This window comes from Pteronotus mesoamericanus, unplaced genomic scaffold, assembly GCF_021234165.1.
Source record: "Pteronotus mesoamericanus isolate MK-2021 breed Mesoamerican mustached bat unplaced genomic scaffold, CSHL_Meso_final contig_1018, whole genome shotgun sequence".
Taxonomy (NCBI): Eukaryota; Metazoa; Chordata; class Mammalia; order Chiroptera; family Mormoopidae; genus Pteronotus; species Pteronotus mesoamericanus.
The window spans coordinates 3,528,364-3,554,426 of record NW_026555002.1 but is presented as its reverse complement, the minus strand read 5'-3'; the positions used below and the strand labels follow the sequence as shown (position 1 = coordinate 3,554,426).

At 55.7% G+C, this 26,063-nt stretch overlaps 2 protein-coding genes across 2 annotated transcripts in view; both read left to right on the top strand.

Annotated features, from left to right (window-relative positions):
• SNORC (secondary ossification center associated regulator of chondrocyte maturation) overlaps positions 1 to 26,063 on the top strand; it is a 252,871-nt gene that overhangs the window by 98,710 nt on the left and 128,098 nt on the right. The gene's annotated exons all lie outside the window — the stretch shown is intronic.
• NEU2 (neuraminidase 2) lies at positions 878 to 4,743 on the top strand. The gene is made up of 3 exons (XM_054571412.1): positions 878 to 948; positions 2,304 to 2,509; positions 3,805 to 4,743. Exons 2-3 carry the CDS (start codon positions 2,309 to 2,311, stop codon positions 4,741 to 4,743), a joined length of 1,140 nt encoding a protein of 379 aa, XP_054427387.1. The 5' UTR covers positions 878 to 948; positions 2,304 to 2,308.

Below are 26,063 nucleotides of genomic sequence, written 5' to 3'. Positions count from 1 at the left end.
GAGACGTTTGGGGATCATTACTGCCCGTGCATGTGTGAGTTTGGGCTGGCGCTGAGTTATTGAGAACAGAAAAGAACCCTCTAGAATGGACCCCAAGACGCCCTTTTCCGCCACCCCACTCCCGCCTGCGCCAGCTGTGGCTCTAAATACACAAGGGACAAAGATGAGCAGCCTGTGGCTCAGGGATTAGTGCGTTTTATTCTCCAAGCTTCCCAAGTTTCCAGAACAATGCAGGGCTCAAGGAAGGGGCATAACACCTCTTTGCTCCACGGAAAAATAAACTCGTCCCCACCCTAAAGCATCTGAGCCTAAAGGAGAAATCCAGAAAGCAGCCAGAGGTCCTATGGAAGTCCTTCAAATACTTGAAACTCAGGCCTTCCCAAGTCCTCCCTAGTTCACCCTCCGAATCATACGAATTCTCCTGTTTTCTTGCCAAGAGCCAGGCTCTCCTCTCTGTTGTGAGAGTCTGCTTCTCCAGGTTTTTATTTTACCTCACCGGGAACATTGCAACAGACTCACCCTCTGCCCCCTATCCCCTGAAGCCAAAAGAGTTACTTCCTAAAGAATAATCAGGTTAGAGCACTCCCTGTCCTAAACAGATTTGAAATCTTCCCATTGCCTCCAGGTTAAAGCCCAGCGCCCCACGGCCAATGAGCACAGGCAAAGATGCTCCACGTGGCTTAGTCATTGGGAAATGCGAATCACAACTTCACGCCCACTGGGATGACTATTTTCAAAAAGACCCGATCCCAGGGTAGAGGAGGATGTGGAGAGCCCGGAACACTTGATCCCAGCTGGCCGGCCGTGAGCCAGTCTAGCGCTGTGGGAAATGGCCTGGCAGCTCCTCGGAAAGTTAAGCGTAGAATTCTCATGTGACACAGCACTTCCACTCCAAGGCAAATACTCAAGAACCTAAGTAAATCCGAGTCAATTTTCTAGAGAACACTGGTATGCTGAATCTTTCCCCCATTTTTATTTCGATTTTGAATTGTATTGATTTTGTCTCACCTACATTTCATAACAGTTTCCGCAGCCACCGTTATGGCTGCCAAGTCTGATCTTCTTGGGCTCCAATTTTTCAGGTCGAGATGTTATCCCAAAGGTGTGGTTCTTTTTCCCACAGCTGGGCAGCCGCACGTTACCTTGTGCGGCATGCGCCCCTACTAGTTTTATTTTGTGATATTGTCCTAACAGTATTGTTTGTTTTAGATTGGCTGAGATACTCACAGTTTCCATTTATTTCTCAAACATGTTAAATAAGTTTTAAACAGATAATAATGTTCCCAGCAGGGGAGAATGCAAGCCGGGGGGGAAGGGTATGCAGAGGAGAGGCTGCGTGTGTCCTGGGGAAGCCACAGCTGACCGCCCCCCCCACCCCGAGCCCCACACCTGGCCGTGCTGCCCTTAGAGCACCCAGTTAGGTGAGGGGGCCAGGTGTGCTGGGCAGGCCAGCCACCAGGTGCAGCCCTCCCTGGGGACGCCCAGCAGGGGCTCTCTTCAGCTGAGGGCAGCCTGCTCAGCCAAGGGCCCTGCTCTGCAGCGGGCGCCCCCCGCAGCTGGGGACCCAGGCAGCGCAGCATGGGCGCCGCCGTCTTACACGCTATCACCAAGTTATCTCTGGCCCTCCCTGCCCTTTTTGGCCAAATGCTTATTTTTAATTTTTATTTTTGGCACCCCTGGGGGACTCTCCCAGCCCGGGTGAGCTGTCGGGAGCCTCTGTCTTCCATTCCAGAAGCGTCCCCCTGGCTCCCGGGTTCCGCCTGCACGCGCTGGGGGCGGCTAGGGACGCAGCCTCAGGCAGCCGGTGGCAGAGAGCCCGGAGAAGCAAGGCTTTTCCCGCTTTTTTCTTTTTCTCTAAGGTGACTTTCCAGGGCTGTGGAGTTATAAAAAGCACCTATGTGTCATTCTCTGGCAGTTCGACAGCTGTAGAATGTCACTTGGCAAGGCCTCCTATCCAATCCAAGGCTTAGCATTTGACTGGCAAAAGCAGTTGAAGGTTATCACAGACTTGTCCTAACCAGGTTTGTTCACTTCGAGTAAAAATTCAACACAAAATACACTTTTCCACATTCCCCTTCCCTGAAGTCTCATGGACAGAGAGCTGCCAAACTCCAAGGCAGGCACATGCAGAGCTGGCAGGCAGGACCTTGGAAGGCAACGAAGGGGACAAATCCCCTGGGGAAGGAGGACAGGCCAACAGCCTTGGTGGGCTCGCCTGTGGGGTGGGCACCCCCTGCCGGGGAGGACGGCTCAGTCCCATCTCAGGATGTGACCGCAGGGGGCGCTTCCCTTGCCTCCCCCAGGCCCCATGGCACCCTGCCCCATGCTGCAGAGGGAGACAGTGTTCCGGTCGGGGTCCCACGCCTACAGGATCCCTGCTCTGCTCTACCTGCCGCAGCAGAAGACCCTGCTGGCCTTCGCGGAAAAACGGATGAGCAAGAAGGACGAGCACGCTGAGCTGATCGTCCTGCGCAGGGGAAGCTACGATGCGTCCACCCACCAGGTGCAGGTGAGGCCCGATGAGGCTGCCGTGGCCCCGCTGGGAATACGAGGACCATACCATCCTCAGATGGCTGGGGTCCGGGGGACAGAGGGGAAGGAGACCTTGAAGCCTAAGGGGGACCCAGAGCCCAATCATGGATGAGGCAGAGCACGTAGCCCCAAGTGGCCACCCAGAAAACATGGGTTCGCCAGGACCAAGTCCAGCTGGCCCGGCAGCATCGGCTTCAAGCCATAACTGGGCTAGTCCAGAGAAACTGGTGTTCGAGAAGGTTCTTCTGTGTTATGGAAACCCCAAGGGAGGCCTAGTTTATCACACAACTGGGGTTGTATCCTTAGGAGGGGGTGCTGGGAGGGTGGGAGTGATCACTGTGTCCTCCAGTTCCAGCATGTAGATCAAGCCATCAATTTTGACAAAGACACCCAAGGCGGGCGCATCACACACACACACGGGGTTTAATATCAGTACCATCATTCCTGTGGCCCTTATGACGTCGCTGTAGTTCGGAGCATGGGGTTCGAAGCAGATGGGCCTGGGTTCAAGTCCTGGCTCTGATGCTTCCCAGAGGTCTGGCCTTGGGTATCTCCTGTGCCCCATCTAAGCCTCTCGTTCCCCAGATGTAGCAGGGAGCGCTTATCACCTCTCCCCTCGCCCCGCCCTGGAGGCAGGGGTTAGGGTGGGCGAGACAGCGTAAGGCTCCTGACAGAGGCTGCCTTTCGATTGGCTCGCTGGGGGAGAGCCGGTAGCGAACGGGGGTGGACAGCGGAGGCGCCGCAGGTGTGACATCGACCCGGGGACCGTGGAAGCGCCGTGTGAGCCCTTTGTGCGGTGGAGCTGCCCCTCCTGGGTGGCAGGACTGGAGTATGATATGGAGAAGATGGGGGGAGATTGTCGTATTCTGTCCCACACAAGTCAGATGATCGTAGTTACTTCCTGGGCTTCACTTTTCCGGGACAGGACGCTGGGCGGGGCTGGTCCGTTGAGGGGACCAGGAGGAAGCTGGGAATGGCTCATGCCTGAATGGTCTCTGACCCTTGAGGCCTAGCCCAGCATAGGTGCTCTGTGTCCCGTGTTGGTGGGCAGGAGGCAACGACCCTCCCAGGTCAGTCGGCCTCGTTGGAGAAGGTGAGGGGGAGCTGGCTCCCACGGCTCTGGGAGGCGGTGTGAGGGTGCTAGATGAACACCTTTTCTCGATGACCTTTGACCTAACCCCAGGAGATGCCCGCCACCCAGAGTGCAGCTCCCGCTACTGTCCCTGGTCATGTTAAGGCAGCGCTTCTCTTCCCTCCTCTCCTCACATTCAGTGGCACGCTCAGGAGGTGGTGGCCCAAGCCCAGCTGGAGGGCCACCGGTCCATGAACCCGAGCCCCTTATATGACAAGAAGACGGGGACCCTCTTCCTCTTCTTCATTGCCATCCCCAGTCAGGTCTCCGAGCACCACCAGCTCCACACCAAGGTCAACGTGACACGGCTGTGCCACGTCATCAGCACCGACCACGGGAGGTCCTGGAGCCCCGCCAGGGACCTCACCGGCTCTGCCATTGGCCCCGCCCACAAGGAATGGGCCACATTTGCGGTGGGCCCAGGGCACTGTCTGCAGCTGCACAACGAGGCGATGAGCCTGGTGGTGCCCGCCTACGCCTACCGCAACCTGCACGCCCACCTGGGGCCCAGCCCCTTTGCCTTCTGCTTCATCAGCCACGACCACGGGCTCACGTGGGCAAGAGGCAACTTTGTGGCCCAGGACACCCTGGAGTGCCAAGTGGCCGAGGTCGGGGGCGCGACACAGAGGGTGCTGTATCTGAACGCTAGAAGCCGCCTCCGCGCCAGGGTCCAGGCCGAAAGCACTAATGACGGACTCGACTTCCGGGGCACCCAGCCAGTGCAGAAGCTCGTGGAGCCACCCCACGGCTGCCACGGCAGCATCGTCAGCTTCCCTAGCCCCTGGGGGGGGTCAGGCTCCTCGGACAAGTGGCTGCTCTACACCCACCCGACAGACCCCCAGCAGAGATCCAACCTGGGCGCCTACCTCAACATGCGACCACCAGCTCCCGACGCCTGGTCCCAGCCCGCCCTGCTGGCCGAGGGCAGCTGTGCCTACTCAGACCTCCAGAACCTGGGCGTCGGCCCCGACGGCTCCCCCCAGTTTGGGTGTCTGTACGAATCTGATAACTACGAGGAGATCGTCTTCCTCCTGTTCACCCTGAAACAAGCCTTCCCCGCTGAATTTTCACCGCGGTGAGCCTGCCACAGGCTGCTCCCCGCCCCTCCCCCCAGTTCTTGTCCCCCTGACTGATGGGTCTGCCTCTGACTTCGCAGGACGCCCTTGGTTTCCATCGCTGAAAGCGCGAGGTCTGCTTCTGGGCCTCTGTCCTCCCGGGTTGTTTCTCCTTCGTAGAGGATTCTGTTTTCAGTCCAGGGTCTGCGGGAACCTGGCTTCCCGCAGCGCCTTGACAGGGCAGGTGCGGAGAGCTCCGGGTGCTCCCCCAGCCCCTGGCTTCTGTGCGCGTCTCAATAAATTATCCAGTGCATCCCAGTTCTTCTTGGGGAGAAGCGTTTCTGGGGAAAGGCTGAGACAGTGCTGTCAGGGAGCAGAGATGTGTGACGGTGGGTGTGTGAGTGTGTCTGCACGTGTCTGCTCAGGAACGCTCTCGGGCAGATGGTCTGGGGAACAGCGTCCCGGCGGGGGTAAGGCAGCATCTAGGAAAATCAAGCTAGCTTAAGTCACTGGATAAGTTTCCCTGGGCTTCCATAACAAGTGACCGCAAACTTGGCGGCTTAAAACAACAGAAATGTGCTCTCTCACGGGTCTGGAGGCTGGATGTCTAAAATCGGGGTGTCTGAAAGGCTATGTCCCCTCCCAAGGCTCTAACGCAGGGCCCTTCCTGCCTCTTCCGGCTTCGGTGGCCCCAGGTGTTCCTTGGCTCAGGGCTAGGTCACTTCAATGCCTCTGTCCTCTAATGCCTTTCTCCTCCTTCTCCGGCACAATCTCTTCTGTCTCTTGTCAGGACGAGACGCGCCTGTCGTTGGATTTAGGACACAGTTGGGTGATCCAGGGTGAGCCTTCACCTAATCACCTCTGCAAAGACTCTTCTCCAAATAATGTCCCCCTCACTGATTCTGAGAGTTAGGACCTGGGTGTGCCTCTCGGGGGCCCTCATTCCGTCCACTGCAGCCATAATAAGTTGTTTTTGTACGAGTGATGTGGCTCCAGGTAAGAATGAAATTCAGACAAATCAGATGACTCAGAAGTACAGATGGGGCGGCAGGGATCGAGCTGTTGAACGTGCATCTATGACACAGAGCTGCTCTGGGGCACCCGGGCCTTGTGGTGACAGGTACGTCACCAGGTGGAGAGAGAGGGGAGAGGGTGCTTTGCCTGTATAGCTCTTGCCCGGGTGTCCTGAGGGAGACCACCTGAGATGGGGCCTGACCTCAGTGAAGGAGACGGACACCTCTCCGAACGCCGGGGTCTTCAGGGGCCTTGGTCACAGGTCCCTGTGGAGGAGTCAGCTGACCCCGCGCCTCCTAATCAGCTCTTTTACCGATTGGATCAGCTGGGCAGTGTGATGACAGAGGGACCGACGACAAAGGCCGTGGGTCGGGGCGGTTGTGCTGTGCCTCTGTGTGGCCAGGCAGTGGAGAGATGGAATTTCCACCGTGTGCGGAGCTGGAGGTGCGGCTTTGGTGCTGGGCGCGGTTCTCGGCACAGGCCTCATACCTGGGGGCTGCGTCTCCCTGGGGGTTTTAACAAGTCCTCCTGGAAAGATGAGGAATTGGGGCCTGGTCATTGTTGAGACGGGTCCCTCTGCTTCAGAGATGCCTGCCTGGTATCTTCCAAACCTGCAAGGGTAGCTGGTGGGGGCGGGGGGCGGGGGCATCCGGCCTGAGGCTGAGGCCGGAGGGCCGGACAAGGGCATGCAGGCAAGAGGCAGCGCGCCCTCCAGAGCGAGCGGCCCTACAGTGCGCTATCCAAATCGGGGCCCTTCTGAAAGTGACATGCTATTAATTATCACGCCAAGACAGTGGGCATTAACCAGGCCTGTGCCTGGCGAACTGAGAGGTTTCACAGAGAGAAGCCCTCCAAGGATCACCCCAGGGACCGGCTTCTGCCCACCGCAAGGGAAGAGTCAATTACCTGTTAAGGGCCGTGACATGAGGCAGGACTGAGAGAGGGCATCTGGCCACTGCCAAGCAGAGTGCCCTCCCTTATTCCCTACCCCGCACGGAAGCTGGTGGGTCTCAATTCCAACTGCTTGTTTGAACTCCCTGGGGAGTTTTTTAAACCAGGCTGATGCCTGGGCCCCGCACCTGACCAGCCGATTCATGATCTCCGGGAGTGGGACCCAGGCATTGGTATTTTTTTTCAAAAGTTTCTCACGTTATTCTAGTGAACATAAGGCTTAAGAACCATTGACACAGATGATCTCCAAAGTTATTCTAGTTCTGAATGTATACAAGCACCAAAGTCTTCTGATTTGAATTTTTAAAAAGTTAGAGTTTATTTGCTTAAAGTTAAACTGTTCTCTTCAAAACAATCCACTAAGGGTGAAAAGAAAAGCTATAGAAGGGGAAAAGACATGTATTATACCTATATCTGACAAAGGACTTGTCTCCAGAATATATAAAGAGTAACTACAAACCAATAAGAAAAAGACAAACAGTCCAATAAAAATGGGGAAGAACCTTGAACAGGCATTTCACAAAACAGGATATCCTAAAGGCTGCTACACAAAAGGTCATCAAGAAAATGCAAGTTAAAACCATGAGACACTTATACACTTGAATAACTAAAATTAAAAATACTGACAACAGCAAGTGTTGTCAAGAATGTGAAGCAAACGGAACTCTCATACATTTCTGGAAGAAAAGTAACTAGTAGGAAAGATGTTTGGTAGTTTTTACTAAAACTGAACATGCAAGTGCTCTATGACCCAGCGATTCCACTCTGAAGTATATATCACAGAAAAATGCATAAATACACAAATGAGAATATTGACAGCATTTTCATTCATAAGAGTGTCAAACTGGGAGCAACCCACATGTCAATTGAAAACAGAATGTATAACTATATGGGAGATATTGATGCAATGGAATATTACCCAGTAATAAAAGAATGAACCACTGCTCCATACAATGATGTGGCTGATTTTTAGACATTATGTTGAGGGAAAGAAGCCAGATTCAGAAGAGTACATACTTTGATTCTACTTATGTGAAGTTCAAGAACAGGCAAAACCAACATATGGTATGTGAGTCAAGAGAGCGTCCTGGTCTGGTGGACGAATACTGTTCATGGGAAAGGGGCTGGGAGGGGGCTTCCGGGTGCCGGGAACTTCCTAGAATGTGACCTGGTGCTGGTCGGGAGGGTGCACCCACATGTGAAAATTCAGTGAGCTGTACACACAAGATTTGCACACCTTACTGTATGCGCTATACCTCAATAAAATATACAAGTTGAACTGACTAGGGGATTTGCTCATTAAACCTCCAAATCAATAGGTTAGACTGGATTATAAAACTTTAGAACTGCATTTTTAAAATAAGCTTTTTCAGGGGGGATCATTTTAGATTTACAGAAAAGTTGCAAAGGCAATATGGAGTGTCCCCGAACGCCCCACCCCCAGTTTTTCCCCAGGTGAGCGTCGGACATCACTGCGGTACACTGGTCAGCCTGCGAGATTGACACTGTACGTGCTATTAACCAAACTCGAGACTTTATTCAGATTTCACCAGTTTTTCCATTAATGTCCTTTTTCTGTCCCTGAATCCCACTTAGGACGTATTCAGAGCATTTAGTGAAACTGAACTGTCATTATGATTTGTGCCCATAGAGACAAACGAATACCCACAGGAGGGTGCGTAGCTCCAGCAGGCCCTCTACCCACCTTCCCCGAAAAACCCACTTGTTAAGCAAATGAAGGAACAAGCCAACTCCAAGAACACGTGCTTCAGGCCCGGGCTGCCGGACTGAAAATGTCAGAAGTAGTTCAGCCTCCGAAGGCTCGGGCAGGTGGCCCCTGAGGTCAGTTACACCAGAGCTTCAGGCTGTGGCCCATGGCACAGAGCACGGCCCGGGACAGCAGGGGCCGGGTGTGGCATGTGTGTGTGTGTTTGTGTGTGTGTGTGTGGTACTTGGGCACTGCTCCTTCGCTGCCCGGCCCAAGCTGGGGGGGCTCTCACAGAGCAGCTCCCCGCGGCACTCGGCCTGGCGATCCGACGAGCGGGGTGCAGACACAGCAGGAGCAGGGCGCGGGGCGCGGGGCGCGGGGCCTGCCCTCACGCACCCTCCCCTCAGAGCAGGCCTGAAGGTCCAGGCGTGGGGAGGTCCTGGTCCTCGCAGATGTTTGATTCAGGGCGGAGGCGCTGGAGCCCCCGTCACCATCAGGGACCCTGGGACGAGGCCCATCATTTCCGTCAAGTCCCACTCACTTCCCCGCTTTGTTTGGTCAAGGCGTCCGACGGCTCATGAAGTGACAGTGGAATATTGCAGCCTTACGTGGTGCAGCCTCATGCGTGGCAAAGACTGCTGAGCTGGCCTGCTAAGGACCCTGGGACGAGATCTAGGTCAGGGACGTGGCCAAGGCCACCTTTCCCACACCACCCACGCCCGGCGCCAAGAGTTCCGTTTGCTCCCCCGGGGGATGGCTGAGGCCACCATACACAGCAGATGTGTACTGAGTGTCAGCAAGAGGGAGACGTTGTTCTAGGAGATGGGGATTCAACCGGACAGACCGACCGGACAGAGCCACTTTTCTCAAGAACCCCTCATCGTACGGGGTCAAGTGGATAATAAACACGTAGCAACTAAGTAGGAAATGCAACTCCCCTGATTAGTGATAAAGAGAGCGTAGAAGGAACAACATGGTCAAGAAGGAGTGGTGGCTGCTGTACCCGGGGTCACTAGAGGCTGCATCTCTGAGGAGGTGACATGGTCACGGAGGCCCCGAGGTCCTCCCCGAGGAGCCATAGCCATGGGCTGAGTGTCCAGCAGGCTGGGGGGCCCAGGACATTCACCCCTCCCTCTCCGTAGGGCCACCCTGGGGCCCGGTTCCGGGTGTCTGCCTGCGCTTGGCGCTGCAGGTCCCGTTATGGCCCCAGGAAGCTGTGAGAAATGCATATCCTGGAGTTCTCCTGAATCCCACAGACCTTTTGGATCTGAAGCTCCAGAAACCCATTTTAACAAGCTTTCCGGGTGATTCTGGGGTGTGCCAAAGTTTAAGGTCTTGGAGAATCCCTGGTGTAGACCCCAATCGGGCCAGGACTTTGTTCAAGGTACAGGACGCTCCTCCCAGTTCTGCAAGACCACCCTGACCCACTGGTGGTCCCACTGATACAAATGGCTGTCTGTGGGGCTCAAGGCCTGGGGACCCCGGGGACCCTGGGGACCCCAGAGAGGGTGGTTGATGGTCTGGGTAGGCACAGCTCCCTCAGCCGGCGGCACGTGTGGATAGAGCAGGAAGAATGGAGCTGGGCGCGTCCTTCTAACTCTGTTCTCAGGGCCTGGAATAAAGGCCCCTGGGGAAGCGTCCCTCGTGTCTGCAGGCCTCTTGGTTCTGCTGGTCCCTTATTGCCTCACCCCCGTTGGCTGTGGGCCGCCCTGGCCCTATCTCTGTGATACATCCACCCAATGAACCACAACCTCCGTGGGCGCTTGGAAGGTAAGTCTGGTCCCTTCTTGGCCATTCTCTAACTTAAATGTACGTTTCTAATCAGCATAACCCAATAGAAAGGCTGGTGACAACTTTTTTCATGATTCTGGAGTCACGGAGGTGCACGGAGACCTTCTGTGTAGCCTTTGTGTGTTTGGGGCCCTCAGTCTCAGGACCACCCATGTCTGCTCTTGACAAGTCCACCACCCATCGGCCTTCGTTCTGTTAACAAGTGACCATGGGACACATGCTTACACAAAGTCAGCCGCTGGACAGACTGTCCCATGACAGTGGAAAGTGTCTGAAATTTATTGATTGAAAATGAAAGAGCTCCAAGCGTCATCTGTAGGCCAGGTCTACCACAGCCATGTCGCACTCTGCCCCCTCCCCGAAGAAGTGCAATCATGTCAAAGCCACACACACACACACACACACACACACACACACACACACACACACGTGCGCACAGATGCACACGTATACATGCACTCACACAGCGCTTCTGCTCCTACCCTCTCCTCCCCGGGGGCCAACGCGTCATGGTGATTTATGCCACTGTGCTTCCTGAACAGACCCCCTGGCTGCACCATGAGGGCCTGTCGCTCCTCCTAGGGGAGACCCCTCTCTGCGTTGGAGCCCTGGGGTGGGGCGATGCGGGGTCCAGAAGGCCCTGCTGAAAGTGTGCGTGAAGCCCGGGAGAGGAGAGGGAGGGCTTGGGCCACGTCCAGAGCGGCCGCCCTGGAAGGCCCAGGGCCTGGCGCTGTGGAGAGGCGGGGGTAGTGGGCTGCCGAACCCAGTGGCGCCAATTGAGAGGGCCTGCCTCTCTCAGGAGAGACCCTCTCTCTGCACAGCCAAGATTAACTGGGGACAACATGTGGCCCCAAAGGCCAGCTGAAACTTGTCAGCCTGTAGAGGTAAGGTCACATACAGAACAAGACGTAAAAGATTAGCCAATCAGAGGTGGAAGGGGCCTTGAATCCAAGACCACCCTACTCAGCTGGCTGGGGGCTAAAGCGGGTCCCATGCGGTTTGGTGACTTCCTCGCAACCACATAGCCAGGTAGAAGCAGGGCAAGGAGAGCATGTGGGTTCTGAGCCTGGACCAATGTTCCCGCCTCTGTTCTGAGTTGTCTCCATCCTCTGTGTCTGAACCCCCCAGAAGGGTGGAGGGGTCCATGCATCCAGGTGCTGAGACGTGGAGTTCTGCGTGGTCTGCCTCGGGGCCTGCGCCCCTAGTGCCTGGGCACAGGCTGTCCTCCCCAGGGTGCCTTCCTGGCCTCGCCAGAGTGGGCGGGGAGATGGCAGCTCCAGTGGGAGCTCCGTCTGAGGGCTCGCCAGCCCGGGCATCTAAGAAGGCGGCGATTCAGGCACAGCCAGGAGCAGCGGAGAGCTCCGCACTCAGGGGCCACTGGTCAGCATCGTGTGCTCTCGGGGCTGGCACCAGACCCCCGCCACCATCCCTACCACGTGAAGGACGCAAGGAACCCAGTGTTTAAATGGGAGACTTTCATCACACTGCTCAAAGAGGTGAGAAATATGACTGTACTTTTGGCAAAGTGTTACTTTCTCAAATTCCATTTTTGTGCTATTTTTAAGGGAGGATTTCAAAGTTGTAGATGCCGAGCACTTGGAAGTGCAAGGAGGCAGGAAAAAAGTCACCCAAATCCCACTAACCAGAGGCACATTTTCATCCGGTCTTTTATCTGTGAACTTTTCTTTTTTCCTAAAACAAATCATGCAGCAAAGTTGATGTAGGACGTGATTTTTCTCCCCACTTGACATTATATTGTACCTATTTTCTCCATGTTATTTTCTTGTAAAAGATAATGTATCAAAGAGACACACCATGAACTATTTAACCATTCCTTGACTATTAGAAATTGAAGCAACTTTCAGTTTTTTGGTTATAAATACACTGAGACGAACATCTTTGTGAACAAATCATGGCGCTCCTCTGGGATTATTTCTGTAAACTAAATCCTCCAAAAGGAATTACTGAGTCAAAGATGAACTTCTGAAATCTACTGAAATGTCTTGTTTGCAAATGCAAAGTACAATGTCCTTACGAGTTAAACTGTCCTGTCCTGAAATGACTTTTCTTCTTTCATACTTTTTTTCTTCTTCCACGCTTCCAGACACCCGAGCTCCCAAAAGATTGTCATGCACTTGTCATAGGTCACTGTGTTTTTTGTTGTTTGTTTTCACTCATAAGTCATGGTCCCTGTTTTCTCCCTGTGGTGGTCTCTACTCTAGATCTATCATACAGAAAGGTCTAGAATCGCAGAGATGAGAAGGGCCCTGAATGTTCTTTGGTCTGAGTTTGTCCACTGGACGAGGGCGAGACACAGGCCTGCGGAAGTGAGTGTCTCGCTCCAAGTCACACAGTCGCGGTCGGGATGGCGTCAGCCCCTCTGAGCACCACTCCCACCTCTGCCCTGGACTGGAGCTAAAGGGTCCTGCAAACACAGATGGAATCCTGGCTGCTGTCACCTCCCTCCCTTTGCCTTCACACCTAAAGGGTCATTGGTGGAGTTTCAGGCCTTCTCTCTGCACAAGGAGGCTCGGGTCAGAGGGCACATAGCTGGCCGTTGGTGTCCAGATCGTGTTACTTCCATGCATGTGATGTAGTCATTATTTCTAGGTCATTCAGTGGGTTTATAGCAGCAGGGCCGCTTGGTTTTCAGGGAGAACTTAATTTCTAACGTGTAACTACGCATACTCTTATTCTTTAATCCCACCAGAAAACATTGATTGAATACTCAGTATGTGTTAAGCATTGGGCTGAGGGTATAAAACAAAAGTCTTGAGCCCCGAGTGCAGACCAGGTGTTCTTCTCAGCCCTTTGCAGCCGTTTGCTTGTTCAGTCCTCACGACAACCCCATGAGGCAGGTTGCTAGTCTTATGGGGTAAGAAACTGAGGCACAGAAAGAGGAAGCCCCTTGACCATGATTTTACCAGCTGGTAAATGCCGAAGCCAGGAGGTTGGGTTCCCAAGGGTGCCCTTTCCCTCCTGGCTGCAGAGCGGTTACACTGCAGACAACTGTCACAGCACAGGGCGGACGGAAGTCCCCATGTGGAGTGGCAGCTCCTGGAAGGAAGAGGCCTGTGTTCCCTGGCTCCTCCCTGGGGTCGAATACATCTGGGCACAGGGGAGGCTCTCAGTCAACGCTTGTTGAATGAATGAATGAATGAATGAATGAATGAGTGACACTGGCAAGGCGCTGATTTGGGGGCATGGGAGCCCAGAACGAGTGTGGGAAGAGAGGAAGATCAGGAAAGACAGGCAAGGCGTGGGCCTCCAGGGGCTCAGCATGACCTGCCAGGGAGCTTGCATCTCGTCCTGCGACAGAGGGAAGGAGTGGCAGGCTCAGATTTGCATTTTGGGAAGAGAGCCCCGGTACACACAGGAGGACAGAGGGAGAGGTGTGAGTGGGAAGGGACGGAGCACAGGCTTAGAAGGTCTGCTCGGAAAGCCCAGGGAATGAGCGATGCCGGGTGGGACAAAGCCAGGGCCGGGCAGCTGCACCACAGGGGCGTGGATTCCAGAGGGTTCCACAGTTCCATGATTAGCCCAATGAGGGCGGGTAGGAAGATGGCATCTGGGCTCCTGCTTGGGAGACTGGGTGGATCAGGGATAGGAATCTCGATGGGCAACGCACGTAGGAGAACAGGTTTTCGGTGTGCAGACGCGACGCACAGCAGAGGCGGGGCTCAGCATCCACTGGGTGTTCACGGAGGCAGCAGGAAGCGTGGACGGGTGGTCTGGAAGGCCAAGGCTAGAGATGTAGACTTGGGAGTCATGGGGGGAGAGCGCCCTGGGGAGAGTGTGGGGAAGACAGGAGGGAAGACAAGAACGAAGCAGGGAAGACGCCAATAGGGCTGAGGGTACAGGTGAGGCTGGCCGGTCAGGAGCAAGGTAGGGACCTAGGGAAGCAATCAGAAGAATGTGGGGAGGCGGGAGAGGGCGGGGAGAGGTTGGGAGAAGGAAGTCAGGGAGATGCTGATGAGGAGCTTTCCATGGGGCGGGGCCGGCTGGAGCCAGGCTGCAGTGGGAGACAACACTGCGACAGGGAGCGAGGGCAGTTTATCCGAAGGTCCTCAGTTAGGGTGAAGAGACAAGACGATCCCCAGGCAGGGAGGAGGCTGCCGGGAGCCTGGGTCTCAGTCTCGGCCACTGTCTGGACGTCCAGGCCCCACCCGAGATTTCTATTTAATTGACCTGGTGCGAGGCCTTTGAAATACACGGCCAAGGCCGAGAGCCATCAGCGGTGGGGCGGCGGGGAGGGGAGTGTTGTTGTTGTTTTGGTTGTTTGTTTTTAAGTTTTAAGATGGAAAAACCTTAAGTTTGCTTATAGGATGAGGGGACAGGGAGGGAGACAACCCAGGAGGGTCTGGGTGGCTTTGGGCGCAGTCCCAGTGGGCGCTGAGTGAATCGTGCAGAGGCAGATCATTGGGGCAGATGCGGATGCATTTGAAGGTGGCTCGATCTCGCCCACAGTGACTTTCTTTTTGTTCCCCGGATGAAAAAAGTCCTCGAAGGGAAACATTTTGCCAATCTGTAAGAGGTGAAACAAAAAAACGGCGGAAGCACTAAAAGGCATCAAAATCAACGAGATCAAAAACTGTTTTGAGCGGTGGAAAAAATGTCTCGATAAGCATAGTGCATCAGATGGAGAGTACTTTGAAGGTGACTGAAGTTTAAATGTAGGAATACATACTCAATTTTTTATAAACAAACTCCATTTTCAGGGAGTCCCCCTTGCGTATATCAAAGTATGTACTTTGCATGGCGGTTACGAGATCAAGCACACTTGAGCGAGAGAATCTCAGTTCTGCCACTAACGTGCAGGTGAAGTGTTGAACCTCCCTGGCTCTCAGTTTCTCTGCCAGTAAAATGGAAATAATAAGACAACTCCTTTTTGAGGTATTAGGGGGATAAAATGAGGCAATCTCTGCCGAAAGCACCGTGTCTCACGTAGTGGCTGATAGGTAGATATGAGCTGTCTTGTTGTTGTTCTACTTTAGCAGATATTAGTGGGCACCACTATGGGCTGAATCGCTTCCTTCCAAATGACCGTGTGCAAGCCCTAACCTCAACGTGGCTGCATTTGAAGACACGGTGTTTAGCAGCTAATTAACATTAAATGAGAGCATAAGAATGGGGTCCTAATCCTGCAGGATTGGCAGCCTTATAGAAGGGGAAGAGAGAGATCGCTCTCTCTCGCTCCTCATACAGGTGCTGGGGAAAGGCCACGTGAGGACACCACGGGAAGGCAACCATCCACAAGCCAGGGAGAGGGTCCTCCCTCGAGCTGGACCACACTGGCACACCGCTCTTCCAGCCCCCAGAACTATGAGAAGTCTATGTGTGTTGGTGAAGCCCCCCCCACCCCACCGCAATCTGTGCTGTTTTGTTGTGGCCGCCTGAGCTGAGCAAGATGCCTGCTCTGTGGCAGTGTGGGTGGAGGCTGCAGCCTCGGTAAGACAACCATACATTCCGAGAGGTGCCTACAAAATAATGCAAGTCACGCTGGGAATGTGCTCTGAGTGAAGAGCAGGCCACTCTGGGCAGGCTGGGGTCCGTGCTTCTGGGGGCCTGCCAGGCAGGGACAGTCTGGGGGAGAGGTGACGCAGTGCCGGGGACAGCACAGAGATGACTTTAATGTGGCTTTGAGAGCTGAGCAATGGGTGCAGAAGCGGTCAGGGCGACCACGTAGAGACAACACTGGGCAGAAGGTTCCAGTGGGAAGGAACAGGGAACCAGCAGGGTGGGCATGTCTCTGTTCCCGCATCAGCTCGGAGCCCTGCTGCGCCCAGGGTGCCAAGGAAGAGGAAAGGAATATGAAGCTGGGAAGGAGCCAGCAGGTAGTCACGGTGGATAGTCAGTGGCCAGTGGCACAAAGGACCTGTAGGAAGTGCGTCCTTGGCCCTGCCGAGGGGAGTCATCATGATTCAGGTGTGGGAAGTGCTCAGGGCGAGGACGGAGCAGGTAGGTTGCCCAGGGGCCTGGGCGGTGGCTGCCCCAGCACAGGACAGTGACAGCCACGCATGCTGACCAGTGCTGGCCGATGGCTTGACTCAGGGCCACAGAGTTACTGTCTCCAGAGCCTGGCCTGTCTGGCCCCGGAAGCAGAGGACCAGGAGAGCTCCGTTGCTATGGCAATGTGGTGACCTTGGGGAGACCCCTGGGGACTGGCCCTGGTGTGCCTTGCTTTATAACCCTGGATGCACCAGGGTCTCTGAGGCCATTGGGCCAGTCCTTCATGTTTTGTTTTGTTTTTAAATGTTTATTGATTTGAGAGAGGAAGAGAGAGAGAAACATCAATGTCTGACCAGGGATGAAAACCCATAACCTAGGTATGTGCCCTGACTGGACATCGAGTCCCCAACATTTTCGTGTACGGGACGACGCTCCAACCAAGGGAGCCCCGCCAGCCAGGGCTCCCTTCACGCTTTCCATGTTCGGCCAGAAAACACCCAGGCAGCTTTCTTGGAAAGGAGATGAAGACATTTTTAAAAAACCCAAATCATATTGTAAACACAAGAGGACAGCTCATTTTTAAACGGGCACTGTGATGAACGTCGAGAATCCTTTTGAAACAAGTCACCACGGATGTTTCTTAAAATTCCTTTCATAAGTGGGATTTTTATTGATGTCACTTTCTTCGAGTGGGATGCTCCAGAACTGCCGTTCTGGGCTGATTCCCACAGGTGGTAGGTATGGCAATTGGTGCACCCACTGTAGGAGACAACACAGCCCTGGCGGGTGTGGCTCAGTGGATCAAGCACCAGCCTGTGGACGGAAAGGTTGCTAGCTCGATTCCCAGTCAGGGCACATGCCTGGGTTGCAGGCCAGGTCCCCAGTTGGGGACATGGCGAGAGGCAAATGATCCATTCTCTCGCGCATCGATGCATTCTCTTGTACATCATTTCTCTGCCTCTCTTTCTCCCTCATCCCCTCTCTAAAAATAAAAAAATAAAAAAAGGCAATATGGCATAATCAATCAAAAGTGAAAATGTGCACCGTCTTTGGCCCCAGGTTGCTCTTCTTGGGATTTATCTAGCAGGTACCCTGACGGCACAGGGTCCAAAGGCCTGGACCCATGTATGCACTGCAGTATGGTTTGTAAGAGCACAGACACTGGATACCATATCTGCGTCCACCTCCAGACTGGCACCGTGAACTACGCTGTGGCATGGACTGGCATGCTGGCTTTAAAAAAAAGTGTAGTGGACACAAAATCTGCAATGAAAGGTCAGAAATATTGTTAAGTGGAAAAAGCAAGGTGCACAACGGGGTTAAAAGAAAAGAGGCTTCACAAAAATATGCTTGTATATGCACAGAGAGTTTTGCAAGGACACTCAAGATGCTGGCCTCGGGGCAATGGAACTGGGGTGTCTGGGCCAGCAGGAAAACTTCCTTTTCATTGTGTGTGTTACTTTTTAATTTAAAAAAGATTTCACCCTGGCTGCTGTGGCTCAGTGGATTGAGTGCCGACCTGCAAACCAAAAGGTTGTCGGTTCGATTCCAAGTCAGGGCACGTGCCTGGGTTGTGGTCCAGGTCCTTATTTGGGGGCAAACAAGAGGCAACCAATTGATGTCCCTCTCACACATCAATGTTCCTCTCCTCTTTCTCCCTCTCTTCTCCTTTCTCTGAAAATAAATAAAAAAAATCTTTAACCAAAAAAATAAAATAAAATAAAAAATAAAACTTAAAAAATAAAATAAAAAGATTTTTAAAAGATTAAAGAAAGAAGTTAGTTTCTCCCTTAGGAATCCTGAGGGACGTTTGTCTTTGGGGACGCCACTAGCCCCCCCCATAAAGCCAAGCTGTCCTGAGGGATTTCATACACATCTTCCGGAACCAGACTTATCTTTTCATGTATTTAATTTTATTATTATAAAAGTAGCATGCGGTCATAAAGGAAACTGGAAAAGTCGAAGGAAGGAAAAAAATTGCTTGTAGTATTGCCACCTAACTGAGCACACTTCAAAATCAGTGATTTCCTGAGATAGTTTTTTTTCCGTAGTTGGAATCAGTATCTTCAATTGGTGTCCTGGTTTTTTTTTTTTAAGCTTACCATTGTATTATTATTAATACTTTCCCGTGTCCTTAACAACCTTAGCGAAAAACCCAAGTTATTTTTGTGAATGTGATTCTCCCTTAGCTGATTCTTCCCAAAGTCAAACAAATTCACCTTGTTGCCGTTCACCCATGTGATTTTCCAGCGTCTTCGGTGAAGAGGCAGAGCGGCCTGCTTCCAGGCATTTGCTGTTCACAGGATGTCCTTGTGCACAATTAGGACCTCCTGGGAAATCACCTCCATCCCTGTTGACATTGTTGCTACAGGAATGTGAGTTTAGGGCTCTGCCCAGGGCCCACCTGAACACTTGGATGGGGCTAGAGTTCAAGGCTCCCCCTGGTGGCGGAAATCACCAGGCTCAGAACCTGACCCAGTTAGGTTATTTTTAGTTGCAGGCAATGAGCCCATTAGAGAATCCCAGTCCTCTTTCAAAGCTGAGGTGACACGCGGTCACCGGTGCTAGTTGCAGGCTGGAGCCCTCCCCCCCCAAGGCCCTGCCCTCGAGGCACTGGCCTGATCAGGAGGGCCACCTTGGGCCTGGTTGCGAACACCCACTTGGCACCAGCCATTTCCCATAGCTTCAGAGATGCAACTGAGATTCAGCGGCTGGGTATTTGTGGCAAAGCCAGGATGCAGACCTGGGCCTCACCTGTGTCTGGCTCCCGGGTCTGGTTCCCACTCTGAAGCAGAGTTATTGGAGCCGTGGGTGGAAAGGGAGGGACGGGGCTGCGAACTGAGACCTCGCCTGCCTACTTGTCAGGATGCTCCAGGCCCCAAGAGACCTCAAGCTCAGGGATGGTTGCACAGAATTGGAACCGAATTTGTGTCTTCAGGAGTCCAGGAAAGGATCTGGAAAGGCCAACCCGAAGATGCCAGCAGCAGACGTGAAACTGAGGCTCCCTGTGAGGAGGCAGGCAGGGGGAGCTGCCGTATAAGCCCATTTATTCAACACTGAGATTTTGCCTGCTCTTCCCAGAGCTTCTAGAGATGGCCACGTGCCCATGACCCAGTGTCTACCAGACCACCCTGCCGCTGCTCGCTGCCCTGACTTCCTAGAAGCTTTCCAAGTCCCCCTCCAGTGCCTGGCACTGGCCAGGGCTGTCAGTGCCATTGGGTGAAGTGCTCCAGTCTGGGCCTGGGCCCACATGAGCCATGGACCTGTGTTTCCCATCAGCTGCTTTCCAACACTCGCCCTTATGTGTGGGGTTGACCAGATGGCCCAAGAAGCTCTGACACTCAAACCTATGGGACCTTTCTGGAGCCCCATGGTTGGGTGTGATTTAAGGACAAAGCCTGAGGAGCAGATCACTCCTAACCAGGGTGGTATTTCTTTTGTGCAATGGCACAAGGTTGAGTGACTAGAATGGTGCTGAGGTGCTGATTTTGGGTGACTCTTATGTCAAACACAAGACAAGTTCAGGGCTCTGGGCCACTGATGGCTCATGACCACACCCTGGCCTTGAACTGTACACAGGCCTCCAGGTCACCTCTCACCCATGGTGTTCCACCCATGGCGCTACCTCCATCCAGCAGCAGTGAGGGCAGCAGGGGTAGTGGCAGGTGTTCATTGCCCTCTGCGCGCCTGCCAGCAGCACTTGGGTGGTCATTACTGTCCAGGTGTCAGGCAGCAGCATCTCCTCCAAGGATCTCAAGACCATCACTCTGTAACAGTTGTGGGCTCCTCCAGTTGGCTGACACTGAGCTCTCTGGGTTAATCTTGATCATGTCTGGTGGCGATGGACAGTCCTTGAGAGTGGGACCGCTCCCCCGCATGCAAGGCAGGGTGCGGTCATCAGTGGGAGAGACCACAGTATAGCCGTGCAGTGATTGTCGCCCCAACATTCAAGAGAAGCTGGTGAGAAGATGTGTTGTTCTACATGTAGGCCACAAAATTAAGAACAGGAGCTTTAACGTGACAGAGAATGAACGATTGTTATCATTTTCTTGTGTGCTCTGCGCAAGACGTGCATCTGTGTTTAGACATAGCCCTGGAGGGAATTACTGGAAGCTGGTATTCACGGGTGCCATGAGTGATGAGGCGGCCAGCGACAAAAGTGCTGGTAACTGCGGAGCAAGAAGATCGATGTCGTCGCAGAATGAGCAGGCTCCCGCTGCTACGCTCGTCTCGCGGTACAAGGGACAGGATCAGCCAGGGTGGGGCATTGGCCAACAGAAAACTGGGCCTGAGCAGGAAGAGAGGACCTGACATCACAAGGACTTCGTGCGCCCTGATTGGACATTGAATACGCACTTACTAACATACTTACTTACTTCCTCTCCACCCACTATTCTAAATCTTTGATGTCCATTAATTATATTGTTTCTATATATGGGGCCCCTGCAAAACACATTTACCCAGGCCCCCCCTGCCAGTGGGGCGTCCCTGACCTGGATGTTGGGATTTTCTGAATGTGGAGGGCAACAGGCAAGGGAACAAGCTGGCCATGTCAGGTGGCTCAGGCAGTCGGGCTGGGATGAAGTGAGGATGGGATGGGCCTTACAAATTAGGGAAACACGTGTGTCGTGTATGTGTCAAGCGTGAGTCATGTGTGTCACAGGGAAATCACACTGGAGTAAAATGGCAAGGACAGGCCCACTGGCCACCCCCAACTGCTGAGACGTGCGGCTCAGTGGGGACAGAGGTATGAGAGAGGGAGGGTGGGACGCGGGAAGGTGTGGGGCAGACGATGGTTATAGGCAAAGGCTGGTGGAGGGGCCCTAGGGATGAGCTGTCCTAGGCATTATGGGCCACGATTTTGGATAGTGCCTTCTGATGGACCCTAGACTGACCTGGGGCCTGGAGGCCGAGAGCAGAATGGACATCAGTGCAGGTTAGCAGGGAAGGAAGGTCACGATGGCAGCGTCAAGGTCGGGGAGAGCAGAGGTGACGAAAGGAGAGGCCACCACCAGAGGCCTCTGGGGAGCTGGCAGCCTCAGGGCCCAGCTGGCTTCAGGAAAGTCACCTCTTACCCCCACCCTGTCCCCATGGCCATCGGGGCCTGCCCAGAAGGCCCCTTATACAGGCTTGCTGAAGGTTTGAGAGTTTATCCTTGGGTTCAGTGGGAGGAGCCAGGGAAGGGGCTTGAGGGGAACTGGTTTTGGGGAGGTGGGAGTGATGGCGGGAGCTGTCCAGGCTGAGTTTCCAAAAGGAATTTCCCCTGGGGCCCAGAAAGTCCCTGAAGAGGAGGGGCCATGCTCACTCTGGGCCTCAAAAACCAGAATGAGGCAGGGCATCCTGGACAAGAGCACCTGGCTCCCTTGGAGTCACCTGCTGTGGGTGCTGCTGCAGGGTGAGGTGCGGGGGGGACCCCTGGCACACGGCAGCTCCTTTTGGGGCTGCTTTCTGCACGGCAGAGGCCCGACCCAGGCCCTGAAGGGGCTTCTGTTATCACGGCCCGGGACGCGAGGCCTTGGTGAGGTCTGGGTGCGGGACCGGGGGCCCCCTTTGTGCAGTAGCTCAGCACTTGACCCTTCACCTCGGTGAGTCTGACCCAAGGACTGAGGGCATCCAGTTTGGGGCCCAAGGGGAGGGTGTCCCTTTTGGAGCCTTCAAGTTTGCTGGTCCCAGATGGTGGCCCCGGAGAGCAGTTGCCCCCGAGCTGTGGGCACAGGCGCCCATGCCTGGCCATCCCCAAGTCTGCTGAGGTGAACCAGGAAGGAGCTTGCCCCCGGGATGTGCGGGCTTCCTGGGTGTTCCGAAAAGACCCGCAGGTAAAAACCTAGATTATATTCATGTTGCCATGGAGAACAAGTCACCCCAGCCCCTGAGGATGAGAGAGAAGGTGTCACAGAGCTGCCACATGGGCCCTTGAGCCATCAAATAGGGTCACCCAAGGTCCCGCCCGTACCTAGGGCTGAATGGTGTTTGAATGACCGTGAGTCTCCATTATGAGTAGGAGGGCCAGGCTGAATCCTTCCCTCTCAGTTTTGCTCAGCCCTGGGCAGGCTTAGACCAGCTGAGAATGCCCCATGAGCCTCTGTTCCTTGGGTATGTCGGGGGGAGAGGGACAGGGAGCTGAAAAGCCCTGAGGTAGGGAAGAAGGCTGCGGGATCTGTCCAGGGCGTGGCCACCCCACGTGGGCATGCACACGCCTGTCAGGAGCCTCCTCCGGGCCTCCTGACCCCAAAGGAGCTGCTAGTCCCCCCAGGACTTGAGCTGGCGTTTGGCCCTCCGGGGACTGAGACCCATCAGAGGATAGAAAAAGTGCGGGCGAGTGGGAAGCAGGGGCCCCGGGCCTCGGTGGGTGGGGTGGGAAGGTGGAGGACCAGGCTCTGCAATGAGGAAGTTCTCTGCAGCTCTCGTTTCCTTTCCCTCGCAAAGCGTCTGAAACAGGAAGTCGTCGGCCAGTGAGCTGGTGGCAGCAGCCGGGGCAGCAGAGAGGGGACAGGCGGCGGGTGGCAGCGTCTCAGGGGCCTCAGCTCCCCTCGGTGGCCTGTTGATCCTGGGGGAGGCCGCCGGCCCGGCCCGCGGAGGCCCATGCCCGCCATGGTCCCCTGCTGGAACCACGGCAACATCACCCGCTCCAAGGCCGAGGAGCTGCTCTCCAGGACCGGCAAGGACGGGAGCTTCCTCGTGCGCGCCAGCGAGTCCATCTCCCGGGCCTACGCGCTCTGCGTGCTGTGAGTACAGCGCTCGCCTGGCCAGTGCCCTCCGTCCCGGCCTGGCCTCCCCTGCCCCGGCTCAGAGATGCAGAGGGGCCGCTCAGAAGGGAAAACCAGGTTGGGGCCGAACCAGGGGCCTGGCCCTGAGACAGGTGGTGGTGGGGGTCTTTATGTCACGGTGCGGAGTGAGAGGACTTGCACACGGCCCAGATTTGTTGGGGGTCCGGCGGGGGCCCATGGTGGACCGGCCGGCCTGCGAGTTCAGGTTTGGCCGCACTAGAACCCTCCGGAGCCACCCTGAGCCCTGGTCACACACTGCAGCTGCCTGTGAGCCATGGTGCAGGGCGTCCTGGGGTCCCAGGGGCCAGGAGAAGGGGCGCGGGCTCTTTGGCGCGGGCGGAAGCTCAGGGCTCCGCGGCGGTGGGTGTGTCAGAAAGCAGCCCCGTCAGCTCAGGTGTTAGTCGGGGATGCCCGGGTGGCAGCCCTCATGAAGTGCAGATGCGGCACGGGGGACCCTCCCATGCCCAGGTCCCAGGCCCCTGGGGGGGGCTTATTGGGGAGCCATGAATATGGGGTGGGTTCACTCAAGGAGGGACTTTCAGTTCACCCAGAAGTGGCCTTAGGGCCCTGAGCACAGAGGACGTCTCCATCTGAGGCAGCAAGGGCCTCCTTTCTCCTTGTCCCCACACTCGGCCGTGTTCCCGCCTGTCTGGGCCTCTCTGCCGTGGTGAACTAACTGTCCTGCTCCCCAGCTGTGGATGTTGCTGAATGTGCTAGTTGTCCCAACAGCTGAGGAACCAGCCTCTCGCTGAAGGTTCCTCTTTAAGACACCCGTCTAGACCTGTGTCTGAGAAGGCCCTCGCCCCCGCAGCCCTGTGGTCCGGCCACCCAGCTGGGGCCTCCGGCGGCCCTGGGGCCCCGGGGCGTGAGGGGTGTGTCCACATGCACCTCCCAGGAGGGGTCGCAAGCTTGCAGAAGGGCCCCTCTGAGCTGCCAGGGACAGAAGGGGGTCGCTGAACACGGACACGCTTTGAGCATCGGCCTAAGTACTTGTGTATTATTTCATTCCATCCCCACAACAATCTGGAGTGCGGGTCCTGGCCTCGCCCCATTTTGCAGATGAAGAAGCTGAGGCTCAGACAGGGTGAACGGGTGACCATAGCAAAAGCCAAGGCGGTCTGTGCCCAGAGGTTGCCCCAGCACGTTAGGCGCCTTCCCCTGTCTGGTGGGCGTGAAGATAGGTTCCAGGTGACAGCAAGGGAGGCCAGAGTGTTTGCAAGGGCCAGCTGGGGGCACTTAGGAAACCACTCGGCCCACAGCCGGCCCAGCGCCTGTGCTCCGACAGTGGCAGTGGCCCCGCCGCCCCGGGCCAGCTTCCTGCGCCCCCGGCTCTCACGCTGCGGAGACGGGGCCCAGGCCCAGACTTCCCCACAGACACTGTCCCCATGGGGACCCTCCAACGGGGCCTTGGAAACGGTCAGGAGACTCCACGGGGCCCATGTGGACTCTCCCCTGCCCCAGCTGGACCGAGGCCCCGGGCTGATTCCTTGGGTGTTTGCGATGCGGGCTTTCTGTGGAAAAAATGCCCTGGGCCCGTTCCAGCCCTTCCCCCGGGCGCCGGGCTGGTGCTCAGGCTGCAGACGCGGAATGAGTTCTCTCTGACTCCAGGCTGGGTGCCGTGGCCAGCCAGGCCTGGGACCACAGGCCTCGGGAACCTCTGGCCTGATGGCCTTGCCTTCGCAGGGGAGCCGGTGGAGCTTGGAGAGCCTGAGGCCTTCCCGTTGCTCCACTGGCGGGTGGCAAATGGGGGTCCAGGCCTGGTTTCCCACGTTCCCTCTTCTACCTCTCCCTCCACCCTCTCCTCCCTCGTCTGCACTGAGTTACTTAGACCCGCGACAGATGTGTGGGGTCTGCACCTTAGGGAGAGGGCCCATGGAGCCTGTGTCCCCAGGTGTCAAGCCACCCCCTTAGCCCAGGCCTGGACAACTCCAAGGCCCCAACACCGGGTGGGGGGAGCCCCAGGCCCAGGGCTCCCCTTTCACCTCCGTCTGTGGGGGAAGCCACCCTTCCTGTGGAGGCTGGGGGATACCACGGACCGCCCAACCTACCCCAAACCTGGGAGAACTCATTTTGCTGCTACCCTTCATTTTGCTAATTAAAGCGATGCTAAAACTCGGTAAATGAATGACAGCTAACTGCCACCTCCCAACAGCTCATTTAATGAAACAAAGCGCCCTTTAACACCAAAGAGACAGAAAAAACATACTCTTAAAAAAAAAAAGAAAAAGCCAGTCCTTTCAATCAAATCAATTTAAAGAGCCCCCTTCCCTGGCTCTCCCTGCTCCCCGTGGACAGGCGCAGACTGGCCCTGCACCGTCCTGGGCCACGGCCTGGTGTTGGGAACCCTGGCGGGGGCGGGGGGAGGGCAGCTGGGCTTTTCTCAGCTTCACCCCTCTGCTGCCCCCTCCGGGGGTCAGGAGAGAGCAGGACGTGGGGTGGGGCAGCGTGAGGCCCGCATGCCCCCGCTGCGAAAGGAGCCAGGGCTGCTGGAGAGGCTGTGGAGCCTCACCGCTGCTCTGGGAACAGCCTCGTGGAGGGGCCCAGGCGCCCACCCCTGCCCTGCCTGCGCCCCGGGGCCAGGGCTTCTTCCTGGTCCCCTCTGGCGAGGGGACAGCGTGGGGCCAAATACTGGTGCAGGCAGTGTGTTTGGAGTTCCAGGAACTAAATGTAGCTTCCTCCTCAGACGTGACCTTCATGCTCAGAAAAGAGGGCCGTATTTGACTATTGAAATGGTCTGGGGAGGGGTGAGGGGCACACGAGAGACAAGGCTGCGATTCATGGCCGCCTGCTCGGCTGGACAGTCACAGCTACCCCGGCGTAGCCAGCCTGCGCGCCTCTGGAGAGTAGCCCTGCCACCGGCCGCCGGCCGCTGGGCAGGAGAGCCCGGCTCTCTCCTTAGCTACTCAGAAATCCCTGCTTGGGGTCCTGGAGGCCTGTCGCGGGGTACAGGCGGCCGGAGGGGGCGGACCCCAGGAAGCTGGCTACGTGGTGTGGGTCCGGCTCTGCCCTCTGCGGCAGGCGGCTGAGAACACGAGGGGCAGTGGGCTCTCCCCGATAAGGCCTATGTCATCCTCACCGGGCCCCCCTCAGAGCTATCGGCCTAGCTGGCCCGGGAGGGAGCCTGCAGGGCGCTGGGGGCTAGCCAGCGAGGTCGCGCCCACCTC

Excerpts from the sequence above, each read along its gene's own strand:
- NEU2 (XM_054571412.1), top strand. The coding sequence starts at position 2,309 with ATGGCACCCTGCCCCATGCTGCAGAGGGAGACAGTGTTCCGGTCGGGG. Across the intron at positions 2,510-3,804 it reads CGTCCACCCACCAGGTGCAG|TGGCACGCTCAGGAGGTGGT; the intron begins GTGAGGCCCGAT and ends CCTCACATTCAG.